Source organism: Brachionichthys hirsutus, chromosome 20 (genome assembly GCF_040956055.1).
Source record: "Brachionichthys hirsutus isolate HB-005 chromosome 20, CSIRO-AGI_Bhir_v1, whole genome shotgun sequence".
Classification (NCBI taxonomy): Eukaryota; Metazoa; Chordata; class Actinopteri; order Lophiiformes; family Brachionichthyidae; genus Brachionichthys; species Brachionichthys hirsutus.
This window is the reverse complement of record NC_090916.1, coordinates 8,479,792-8,492,274: the sequence shown is the minus strand read 5'-3', so window position 1 is coordinate 8,492,274 and position 12,483 is coordinate 8,479,792. Positions and strand designations below refer to the sequence as shown.

General features: G+C 44.1%; 1 protein-coding gene across 1 annotated transcript; it reads left to right on the top strand.

Moving 5' to 3' along the window:
* The first annotated feature begins 1,500 nt into the window (after positions 1–1,500).
* Positions 1,501–12,000, top strand: LOC137909641 (phospholipase B1, membrane-associated-like). Its single transcript, XM_068754103.1, has 42 exons — positions 1,501–1,555; positions 2,159–2,212; positions 2,686–2,743; positions 2,809–2,843; positions 3,243–3,327; positions 3,423–3,474; positions 3,737–3,824; positions 3,919–3,992; positions 4,067–4,128; positions 4,426–4,501; positions 4,622–4,717; positions 4,836–4,910; positions 4,992–5,081; positions 5,168–5,242; positions 5,314–5,374; positions 5,552–5,610; positions 5,725–5,798; positions 5,923–5,966; positions 6,041–6,149; positions 6,660–6,711; positions 6,837–6,917; positions 6,993–7,058; positions 7,138–7,238; positions 7,353–7,434; positions 7,526–7,630; positions 7,970–8,065; positions 8,145–8,216; positions 8,313–8,390; positions 8,897–8,957; positions 9,070–9,128; positions 9,452–9,519; positions 9,607–9,650; positions 9,828–9,927; positions 10,001–10,052; positions 10,156–10,236; positions 10,322–10,387; positions 10,496–10,590; positions 10,766–10,847; positions 10,915–11,019; positions 11,102–11,197; positions 11,294–11,368; positions 11,728–12,000. Exons 1-42 carry the CDS (start codon positions 1,501–1,503, stop codon positions 11,998–12,000), a joined length of 3,312 nt encoding a protein of 1,103 aa, XP_068610204.1.
* Positions 12,001–12,483: the final 483 nt, after the last annotated feature.

Genomic DNA, 12,483 nt, shown 5'->3' with positions numbered 1-12,483 from the left:
AATATTCCAAATATATTAAGCCACCTATTATCATGTAACATGAAAATCATACAGATCACTCTAAACAATGAAGGCAATGCTACTAACCAGGAGCTCTTCAAGAAAATGTGATTATTTGAACTGCAAACATTCTGGAGTTTTTGAAAAAGGCTCCATTTTAAGTAAATGGGAAAATACGGATTTTTTTTCTATCCTTGCGAGGTATCCGGATCGCTCTCAAAATGTAATGAGATATAAATTAGAACAGTTGTAGCGTCTTAGCATGCAGCAGCACAACAGGACAAACTGTTCAGCACAACTGTTCAGAGATTACCGTAGATCGAGGAGATAAAAGTTACTGTCCTTGGAGCGGGAAGATAGAAAGCTGTAAATCTGGACGTAGCTAATCAGCACTCAGGCTTTTTCAGCAATCAAGACCTGCAGGAAGGAAATAGTAGAAAGGAATGCACAAACATCAACCTGGTCCTATTTACAACTGTCCACGTGATTTAATAACGCACAGACGCTGGCATGATTGGCGGCAGCCTTAATGTCTGATGGACAGTAGTAGGAAAAAATGTGATCAGTTATTTTATTAGCTTCTTTGGCCTTCTGGCTGCCGGGCAGCTCTCTAATCAGAGGAGATAAGAGATAGTGAAACGGTTACATAAAGAGAATAGATATTCCTCACTAAATCTGCAGGATTTGCCGCGTCATGCTATCTATATTGATAAAATATCTATCTAAGAATCAATGTGGCATGATGCCTGACCTTACACTGATTTAGGTCATATGACTATTTCTAGGACTTAATTAGGTCAGGTTGGCGTGTCAAGGTCAAGTTGTCATGTGACGGACTTTAGTAGATGTGAAATAAGGGTATGTTTTAGGGTTGTCCAGACATCAGTCTTTGATCAGGGTTTACGAAAGATGTGCTGATAGAGGGATATTGATTTCCTTTGTCGAAAGCCAGGCTCCTGCTTTTATGCTAAGCTAAGTTAGCTCCAGCCATAAATGTCATGAAAAGTGACTGAGCAGAAGTTAAGAGAAATAATCTGATCAGGATTAGTAAGAAGTTAGTGAAAAATGGAAGCAGCTGTTTTTGGCGCCTCCTGTTCAACCATTAAAGACTTTATCAATCTGCAGATCGGACCAGCAACAACGTGATTGGGGCTGAATCCCATCAAGTTTAATCGTAGCCTGATATTCCTTGTCATGTTTTAATGTCTCCAAATGAAAGATAAAGGGACAGTGGATTGAGAATAGGTGGTCCAGAAATTCACTTTCACTCATTACAGTTAATGTTTACTATCAGTGTTATTGTTAACTGATGAGGCACAATGGCCGTGTCCTTTGGTCAAGTCAGTCCCGCCCCCCTGTGCACGTTTATGACAGGCATGCCGCTCAGGTTTAACTGATAGTGACATAGACAGAGGGAAAACGGCGAGGGGGCGAAGGAGGAGACGACAGAACGGCTGCAGAAAAGATCCACGAGGACAAAATCCGTGCAAAACCGGAGAGATGATGCTCCGACAGCTGCTCCTGCTCGCCGCCCTGGGCCTCGCATGGATGACAGGTTTCCTCCGTTCGCTTCCAACCATTAATAGTAATCATTACGGATCAGGTGGGGGATTTGTAGCGGCGCATCAAATTTTGGGAATGAAGCTCAATTTGATTCTGCAGAATAAAACTAGACACCCATCAGCAGAGGAAAGAAGACAAGACTACAATTAACAAAATGTGTTTCCACCGTGGACCCATGATCATTTTTTGTCATTTTAAAGCATTAGAATATTTATTTATTCATGTATTTCTGAGGGAAAAACTGCTGCAGGGATTCTCTGTTATATTCGCTTTGTTTGAATCCAGAGATTCTGAGCTTTTAAGTATGAATACAGTGGAATGGCAGTAAGTTGGTGTTACATGTCCTCGTGCCTCTAGAGGAGAGTGGCTTTGAGCTCATCTTGCTCAGATTTCCAGTCAGTTCTTCACAGAATTCAAACATGAACTCACACTGGCAATGACACCAGTTCCCATGGAGACACGATGAACGTGTGAAGTTAGAAGAATCCTAATTCGTGCATTTTAAGCACTATTAAATCATCTTAACACTCCACTACATTAAACATGTGTGTTTATAATGATATACTCTTTGTTGTCTTTCCCTGACGTCTTTTAGTAAGCGGGTTTCCTTGCGCTCAGATGCTTCCCTCACATTCTCCCCCTTCAAATAGTAAGTCGATATTTGCCTTTAAACTGCAGCAAATAGAAAGATCGTCATAGAAAGATAAAACCTTCACACACCTTCTGATGGTATATTCTCAGCGTAGTGTCAGTCTGCACCTGTATACACACAGCTGTGGTGGAATCCATGACCTCAATTCATTCAAGGACTAAACGCACAGTTAAGAACATTTTAATACAGCGTTGCATTTAAGTGTCATCACAAATGTTGTAATTTCCTGTTTCCCCCCCATTTGCTTCCTCACTTTTTAAAAAAAGTCTTACAAGTTGATATAAATATAATTTTTTTTGACAGTAGCTTCACAGTAGTTTTATTAAGGAGCATCTAATTCAAAATCATGACCCCCCAAAAAGTTGCATTTAAAGTACTTTATGTTTTAGGCTCATTTTTGACAATGTAAAATAAATTGTTCTGTAGCTCCGCGTTGGATTTTCATTTCACATGCTGTGTTTCTGTCTTAGTTGACACCGTTAGGCCCTCAGACGTCTCTCAGCTCTCCGCCATTGGGCTCAGGAACCGGTGAGCGTCTCTCCAGCGTCATTTTTGCGCCACTGAATTTCAAAACTCATCATATTTTCCTGCAGGTATGAACTGTCCGCAGTGACGTCAAGACTCAGTGGTGAGTTTTATTGTTATTTTTTATTTTATTTAGATGTTTAAAGGACATAAACAAAATGCCGTTTGCTCGGAATGTGTGACGTGTTGTTATTGTGAGACGAGAAGCATTGTTCAATAAAGTAAAAAACAAAAAGAGGATACGTCAGGGTGCTCAATATTCAATCTTTGAAAACTTTATTGACTATTTGCCGAGACTGTTCTCAGGGTCTCAATTTATTTTGTTATTTCTTTGCTTTAGTGCTGAAACTAATAATAATAATATATATATAAAAAGCTGAAACTTCCAACTGAGTAGAAAGAAACCAAATACTTAAATACAAAGTACATCTTGTGGATAAAAAAAACCCCCATGTATCTAATATTAGAACCTATAATATAAATAATAATATTTGTCCCTCAGAACTGATGACTCTGTTCAACCCGGCACTGATCAGTCATCTATCAGCTGAAACGCACCTGTACGCTCCTCAGTTTGTTCACCACAGGTAAGGACAGTGCAGCATGGCACAGGGGAAGCTTCACCGGAGGATTCTGCCTGCTTTGATTTGAAGTATTTTCCCTTTGTTTGGTTTTAACGCAGCACACTGCTGGAGCAGGCAAACGAAACGTCAACCCACCTCCGACAACATCAGGTAGATGTGAATGAATATTCTTTTATTTTATTGATTGTGGAAATGAGCCTTTCAGCTAACTCGGTTATATTTATAGCTATAATATAGCTATAATTTCTCCCCAGTTTATTTTCCATATAAATCTGTATGCCTGCAGGTTTTTATTTCTTTTCATATTCAAAGAGAACAGTTGTGCGCCTTGTTTGGAGTTGAGGGAAGAAAGCGGCTCTTTAACCCCTGGAGGACATAAAATGGCTAAAAGTGTTTGATCTTTCTGTTTTAGGTCATCGATGCGGACAAAGACTGGAAGTTGCTCCTTGTCTTTGTTCACGTCGATCAGCTCTGTGTCTGTGAGCAGCAGCAGGTAAAGTGTTTCTCCTCCTCCTTATCAATATTAACTTCAAACATTCTGATCTGCTATTTTGTCCTTTTTTTAAGTGTGATTGTCGTTGTCTCCGTCTGCTCGTGTGTTTGTTCAGGCTGCCGTCCAAGCAGCGGTTGAGGAGGTGGATGAAGCGCTGCTGTGGCTGCGGTCTCAGGTACGTCTTTTCACTCCGTCCTGCATCGTCAGCGGTCAGACGTTCACTCTTTGTTTGCTCCGATGGGGCTGCAGCTGAAGCGGGCCATCGTCAGCATTGCATTGTGGGTCGGAGACTCTGACGGCCTCCGCATCAGGTGAGATCTTTAAAGAATTAGCCATTCAAATAAAATACCAGGAGTTTATGACTGTGGCTCCAGATCGTAATCTGGCTCTGTAATAAATTATACATTTTGGGGGGTGGGGGGGGGGGGTAATTTGTGATGTGTCACCCGCCAGCTTGTGTTACGCCCGGGGCGTTGGTGGAGATAGTTCTTTCTTTTTTAATCAGGTCATCTTATCGAGTTTAAGACCAGACGCCAGAGGACAGTAAACACACACAGGATCAACTGTCCTCGTGATTACATGATTTCATAAACCCGTTTCACCAACAGGGACTGTCCATGCACGGAAGCGAGCGGCGAAGGAGAAGCCAGACTGCAGAGGGTCCTGCTGAGTCATGCTCTGCAGGTCCGGCCGCTATAAAATCTCCGTTTCCTTCATTCGGTTGCTCTTTTAGCCGCTTTGAACTGAACCTGTGGAGGATGCGTTCACGTTTAACCGCATCTTAAACCGTCCCCCTCGACTCAGGAGTCCTTGGACGAGCTAATGACGAAGCGGAACTGGTACAACGGCAGAGACGACTTCACCGCCATGGTGCAGGACTCGCCTCTCATCACTGCCTCCGTGAGTCACAGCCGGACCCCCCTCCTCAGATGAGATGTTAGAGATACGATTGAAAGGGTCCAAAAGTCCTGATGTGAACATTTAAGGAAGTGCTTCATCCTCCTTTCATTTTGAACAGAGTGGGAAGCCTCTCTTGGAGTCACAGGAGTCTCAGCGAACCGACGACCTGATGGTGCAGATGTGGTCTAATCTGGTGAGTCTTAAAGCGATCCGTATTCTTGCTCTCCTGCAAAGAGCTGTTTTGTCCAAACGTCGCTGCTTTCCTGCGTTTCAGCTGCAGCCCGTGAAGGACGGCGGGAAGGACGGCGGGAAGGACGGCGGGAAGGACGGCGGGAAGGTCGCCGCGCTGCGTTGTCCAACCGAGGTAGAGCTCCGGGGCTAAAAACACAAACACGCCGTTAAATCAGGGGGTTTGAGAATCTCACCGTTTGTCGCACCTTCCTCCCAAAGGACCGGCCCTTCCTGAGGACGGAGAGGAACTCTCCCTCCTATCGCCATGGCGACGCCTCTCCTCTCCTTCGCCCGGTAAATAGAGTCAAATGGAGGCGTGTTGTCCACCCCTGTCTGTGTCTCACCGTGGACGGGTGTCCGCTCAGTTTACAGGTACAGAGATGCCCTGCGAGGACCGCAGCCCCTCCCCGACCACACCCACCTCAGGTAAGACGGCTAATGCTGCATGCTAGGTTTTCAGGGACTATAAAAGGTTCAGGTTTAGGTTTTTAATCTTATGGTAAAGCATTTCCAGATGGATTTATTAGCAGATTATCGTTACGAGCCTTAAATTACCGCAGACACCTCGCTGATGTTTTCTTTCTTCTCTATTTTTTTTTATAGTTCATGAACTCAGACCTGCAGACATCAAAGTGGTAGCAGCTATAGGAGACTCCCTGACAGTGAGTAGAGTAATTACGAAACAGTCGACTTATAACAGTCCAAAGATCGAAAGGCATCTACAGATTTCACGCCGTTATTTAATCACATAGTCTCCTTCTTCTTCTTCCTGTCAGGCGGGAAACGGTATCGCGTCCAGCCCGATCAACATCCTGGACGTCCTGCGTCAGTACAGAGGTTTATCCTGGAGGTAAAGCAGCTCTTCATCACCGCTCTGGCATGCTACATAATGCTCAGTGCTAAAGTTTTGGTTTCCACTGTAAGAGCATCCACTCATTTACTTGCGACACTCTTACTGTTGCTGCTCTTTGCAGCGTCGGTGGAGACGAGAACCTCACGACGGTCACCACGCTGCCCAGTGAGTCTCAAACAGCCGGTTCAATTCACCGTGCGCGAAAGGCTTCATCTTTATCGTTTCATTTGATAAAACAGACATCTTGAAGTATTTTAACCCCAACCTGACGGGCTTCTCTGTGGGCACGGGCAAACAGAACACTCCTCAGTCTTTCCTCAACCAGGCCGTAGCTGGAGCGAAGAGCAAGTGAGTCCTGTCAGAGGCTTTTCTTTCTCTCCTTTTGATCTTACCGGTTTATACCGGCTTCTGCCGTAAATCTTTATCTGATTCAAACCCTTGAGATTAGACTCAAGAGCTGTTCAGTCCCAACACAAACGCAACAGGTGTGTCATTTATCGCCAGGTGAGATTGTCTCTGATGGCACGACGCCACCCGGAAATCGTACTTTCCGTGGACTCTTAGTTTAGTTAAAGGATTTCAGCATTTTTATAAATGAATTTCTCAGTCTAATCGTGAAGCATGCAATTAATAAAGCATGAAATCACATGCGTTTTAACATGAATTTTAAACATACACGTTTAAAATGTCAATGTACAGTTTCTTTTCTCTAACATGTTAAATAAAAATGACATTTAAAATGCATTTTGTTTGTTTGCGAATGAAATGATCAAGACAAAAATCTGACGAAACGTCTTCGATGATAAGCTACTGTGTCTGCTTGAAGATATCTGAAATTAAATTCACTTTGATTTTAAGGGACCTGTTGTCACAGGTCCGCGCCCTGGTGGAGAGGATGAAGACAGACTCTGTAAGCATTTCACCCTTCCTCTTCTTAAAAGCACGACCTCCAGTGCCCGAACACGCACCTGCTTCTACGACAGACGACCCCAAACGTAGGCAAAACCTAAGAGACGCTACTTCTTTCTCGCGCAGAGAGTCCACTTTGAGTCCGATTGGAAGGTGATCACGGTTTTCATCGGGGGGAACGACGTCTGCGACCACTGCTACAACTCTGTGAGTGCGACGCCCGGAGCAAGGACGCGTGAGGCCAAAAGACGCAACCTGAAAACGCTCTCTGTTTCTTTGCAGCTGCTCTATTCTGCAGAGAATTACGTTCAGAATATTCGCGGCATCCTCGATTATCTACACAAAGAGGTAAAACATGCTTAGGACCTGCTGCAGTGTTTTCTAGTGTGTGTTAGTCTGGTCCTTTAATTGACCTGTTCTCCCTCAGGTCCCGCGGGCTCTGGTGAACTTAGTCGAACCCCTCGAGACTGCCCCGCTGAGGGAAATGCACGCGGACGCTTCCCTTAAATGCCCAACCTGGCTGGTGAAGTAGGCGCCATTTGTTTCTGAGTGAGACCGTTTAAGCCGGTTTTATTTTTATGTGAACCCCCCCCCCCGGTTCTGATTTGTTAAACACTTTGTTATCTCCCTCCTTTTTGCCAGAATTCTGTGTCCCTGTGTCATTTTGCCAAAGCAGAACTCTAAAGCGCTCAAAAAGCTCCATGACATCAATAGAAAATATCAGGTAGAGGAGAAGAGAAGAAACGGCTCCACGATCTCAGCGCTAGGAAGCCGATTTCGTCCTCGGCGCGTTCACGTCTCTTTCTCTCTTGAAGGATTTACTGCACGAGCTGGTGGAGTCGAGCCGGTATGACACGCGCTCAGACTTCACGGTGGTCATCCAGCCGTTCTTCAGAGAGGTCATCATCCCCAGACTGCCGGTCGGCACCAAAAGCTTTAAGAATTTCATTCACCGTGTTCCTGATTTTAATACGAATGTTTAGCACCAGTGCTAACTGGCTGCTGCTGATTGCTCCATATTGCCTACAGGTGTAAGAGTAATTACCTGACACTAGGCTAGAAGGTGAACCTGCTATTCTTATAATGGGAAGATGCTTTTTTCCCCATTACGGCCATTTGGGAGTCAAGCGTTCAGCTACTTTAAGAACCAAGCTTTGTGTCCTAGACTTAGATGTTGTTGCGGTTTTTTAATAACCTGTAAAACATTGCATAAAGGTAGTCAGTAAATGTATGAACCCTGCCGTGCACCTTTTAAACAGGACGGCCGTCCGGATCGCTCCTTCTTCAGCGCAGACTGTTTCCATCTCGGCCAAAAGGCTCAGACGCTGATGGCTCGCTCTCTCTGGAACAACATGGTCAGCACGAAGTAGAACGCAATCACGTACATGTATTAAAAGTACTGACTGATACTCGGCTGTCCGCCTGTTTCGTCAGCTGGAACCTCTGGGCAGGAAGACGTCTGTCCAGGATTTTAGAAATAACCTTACCCTGACATGCCCAAATAAGGTAGGAGTAATGCGTGAAAGTATCTTCCCAGGCGCATGAGTTCATCCTGCGTTTGAAGGCTGATCACGTGATCTAATTTCTCTCCTTCGTTTACAGACGGTCCCATATATCCGCACGTACAACAACAGCGACTACGTCTACGCTGGGCCTCCTCCAACACCTCAGCCAATCGCAGTAAGCGTCCAGTTTGAATGATGCAACAGAAAATCAACACAGCGTTGCAACAATTACTGAATTGACTGATAAGTTTAGCAACAGAAAAGAAACCTTGGACTAATTTTACGAGCGATAAACTATTTTAAAAGAGTTCCTTAAGAGAACAAAAGCTTCTTAAATATGGAGATTTGCGGTTTTCTCTCTATTAGATGATAAATGTAACATCTTAAGGTTTTGGATTTTTGACTTTACCAAATAAATAATGTAAAGGCATCACTTTGGATGCTTCTAACTCACGTTTATTTAAATTTTTGTAGCTTCTTAGTGGAAGAATGGTGAGCAAATCAGCTGGTAAGAAGGGATACATTTAAAATTCACTGTCAGTAAAATGTCAACAGCAAGAACAGCACAGTAATGGACTCTATCCTCTACATCGAGTACCATGTTGACGTTACAGTTTCAGACAGGAAACGCAACATTTCAGAATGTAATCAGATTACCATGTAATATTCAATTCCATCCAGAACTGGGGAAGCAACTTCTCCTGTGTGGACCTCGCTCCGTCTCACCCTGTGCCGGCTTCAGGTGAGACAGACGTCCACATCCTGCATCATCAGCAGCAATGTCCTCCACAAATAACTGTGCATTTCTGTGCTTTATCTCAACATTGATGAGTTGTTTCTCATTTATGTCTCAGTTCACACGCTGAGGCCCGCAGACATCCAGCTGGTGGCGGCACTGGGAGACGCGTCGACGGTTAGTGTCCGATCGCTGATATCTGGTTTATTCTGAGGAAAACACAGCGTACAAAACGTATCATTCATCATCATCTCCACTTTCCCTGACTTCTATGGCGTCTGTACTGTATAACTGTAGTTTAGTGTCAACTGTGAACCTGTTGGTATCGGCTGCTCGGTGTCATTGAACCATGAACTCTCTATTGATGTCTTATCAGCCAGATAGCTATAGTGATGATCTTCTCTTTTATGCTCTGGTTGATATTTTTCTGTGAGGCTTAATCTTTGGCATCGTCTCGTTGCCGTCTGAGGGCTTGTGGCTTGTTTGTTCTGTGTTTGCAGACGGCCTCTGGCGCCAAAGCAAAAACCCTTTTTGACATCAACAAGGAATATAAAGGCGTATCGTGGAGGTACGAGGAGCCTGCAGCCGTTGCGAGGTTTACGTTTAGCGCCACAGATTCAACCCCTGCTGATGTTTCTTGGCTTTTTCGTTGCAGCATCGGAGGAGACGAGGCTCTGGACACCGTCACGACACTACCGAGTGAGTTCATCCCACTTGATGACATGCTCGGCACTAATTTCCTCTTGTGCACAGTTTTCTTTCACCCTTTTAGCACACAAGAAATGTAAAGTACAAACATGACTCATGCATGCATGATCTAGCTGTGTGCATCTCTTCTCATTTAATACCTAACAGTTCTTTTCTTCCTCCCTTAAGATATCTTGAGGAAGTTCAACCCCTCCTTAAAGGGCTTCTCCAAAACCCAGGGCTTGAATGCAAAGGGCTTCAACATGGCCGCACCCGCAGCAAAGGCCTCGTACGGGCATTTTCTTCTAGATTGTCCATCTGAGTTAAACGATGCACTCTTTAATGCTTTCTTCCTTTTCCAGAGACATCCCGGCACAAGTCGAGACTCTCATCAAGGCCTTGAGGGACAATAAAGTGAGACACCCCCCCCCCCCCCCCCCTCAAAACAACTCATATATGATGGTTCTATTTGTGTTTACCTCCTTGCACGCTCGTGTTCTGCACTCCTGTCGCACAGGAGGTGAATTTTGCAAAGGACTGGAAACTTGTGACAATATTTGTTGGTGGAAATGACCTCTGCAATTACTGCATAGACCAAGTAGGTTTTCTTTAACAGTGCAGCTGAATATCCACACATTTCCTCCAGTTATGAAGTGAAGTTCATGCTCTGTGCATCTCTGCAGGATAACCTGTCATCCAAGAATTACAGCCACAATCTGGCGCTCAGTTTGGACATGTTGTACAAAGAGGTGAGTTGCTATAGTGATCAGTCGTCACCATCTGCTGTGCTCACAGACACAGATTGTTTATGTCGCTTCTGCCTCCTCCTCATCGCCTTCTTCTTCTCGTGCGTTTAGGTACCGAGGCTGTTGGTTAATGTCGTGGAGGTCATGCAGATGGATGTACTGAAAACCGTTACGAAGAATACGCTCGGCTGCTCCCTCGTGCCAAGGTTAGTTGTGCGCGATGTCGTGTGTTTCGTCGTTAAAGTATAAGAAGTTATGTGATTTTTTTTAATCCATATAATTCAGCTCTTCTATATTAATGATCATGTCTTGAAAAAAAGGTGCTGTTTTTTGTGACTTTCATTGCTTTGAGATGTAAACCTTTTGGTCTGTTTATTACAGGACAAGCTGCCCGTGTGTCATCAGCCCGGTTGAAAACTCTCCAGAGCTTGAAGAGATAAAAAGAATCAATCATAAGTATCAGGTAAATACAACAAGCTCTATTAATTATGCTTTTTAAAGGAATCACATGTTTTATTTTTTTATCCCAGATTGAGACCCAGCAGCTCGTTTCTGGAGATCGCTACGATGGAAAGGAAGATTTTGCTGTCGTCCTTCAGCCCTTCTTACAGACATCCTTCATCCCTCATATTGGAGTGAGTTAATTAGTCATATACGAAAGCATCCAGACAAGCTTCCAAAAACCAAACAATCACACACGCAAACGTATTCTTTTAGGTGGGCGAGGTCGACGCAAGTTTCTTCTCTGTGGACTGTTTCCACATCAGTGAGCGGACTCACGCTGAGATGGCCATCGCCCTGTGGAACAACATGGTGCGGCTGATGGAAAGGAACGGACCCCACTGCAGCGCGATGTGTCCACGGGCTGTTTTATTGGTCTCACAGAGCGTCTCTCTTTTGTCTTAATAGTTCGAGCCCGTAGGCAAGAAGCAGGCCTACAACAATTTCACGCATGACCGCTCCAAGATTCGCTGCCCCTCTGAGGTGTGTGGACGCCGTCAGTTTGTTTTTCTGTCTGTTAGCCAGACTGATTACCTTTATCTTGCCTTACATTGCCAAAAATTATAGGAGGTAGTTTTTAATTCAACTTCTTACAGTTTTGATAAAGAAATATAAAATTATGAAAGAATTTGAGGAAATGGTTTGAAAACTCAGCTTTTAAAATAAAAAGTTGTGAGGCAAAAATCGGATTTATCAGTGTTACGAAGGACAAAGGAGGTGAGATAATGTTTCAAAGAATAATGAGCATGATTTCTAAAATGTAACAAATGATCACTAAATATTCCTTCACTCATTAACCCATGATTCTTGAATTGCTCGGACTTATTTCCGGTTTCCTGCAGGCCAATCCCTTCTTCTTCACTAAAGTCAACAGCCTACCCAGCCCACCAGCGACCACCACCACAGCTTCTCCCGGCTCGGGCTCCACCAGCAGCGCGGAACCAACAGCCCCAGTGACCAAGTGTCCCTCGTCCGTGCCTGTGTGGGTGCCGGTCATCGTGGGAATAGTCAGTTTACTGGTCGGCGTCGGTGGCCGCTGGCTGATCCTCGTCTGCATTCGGCGTCAGAAAAAACATTTTGAGAAACCAGTAGAAATGAACGGAACTGGTTTTTGATGCATTTAACATTTTGGTCTGAAATTAGACTCCAGAAGAGAGAAATGCTGCAGGAAAAGCAGCAATTCATATTTAACCTGTGGCCTTTAAGAGGTGCTCCTCAAACTCTGCTCAAAATCATGGTCCAGTTCCAACGGACCAGTGAAGTGAGTTGGACTGGCAGCATCACCAGCCTATTAACAAATTATACTAGTACCGGTAAGTGTAAAAATATTCCTTAATTGTGATATGAGTAAAATAATTGTACTTTTCATCGTGCATAGGAACCCAGACTAATCCATATAACGTGCATTTCTCTGCACTCATTTGTATTTATTGTCAAAATAAATGTGATGCTGTATTTGAGACATGGTTGATGCACTTTGTACAATATTGTTATTACCACTGACACAACAAGGAATCCTGTGCAATAAGGCGTTTCCTGAAGTCCGATGCCTCCCATCTTTATAAACTCTACATTATCTAAGTGATTTGTTTTTAGTC

What these genes read in the sequence shown, in the direction of transcription:
- LOC137909641 (XM_068754103.1), top strand. Translation starts at nt 1,501, where the DNA reads ATGATGCTCCGACAGCTGCTCCTGCTCGCCGCCCTGGGCCTCGCATGG. An exon ending in TGCCCAACCTGGCTGGTGAA is followed by an intron (nt 7,239 to 7,352) that starts GTAGGCGCCATT and finishes CCTTTTTGCCAG; the next exon opens with AATTCTGTGTCCCTGTGTCA. An exon ending in GCAATTACTGCATAGACCAA is followed by an intron (nt 10,237 to 10,321) that starts GTAGGTTTTCTT and finishes GCATCTCTGCAG; the next exon opens with GATAACCTGTCATCCAAGAA.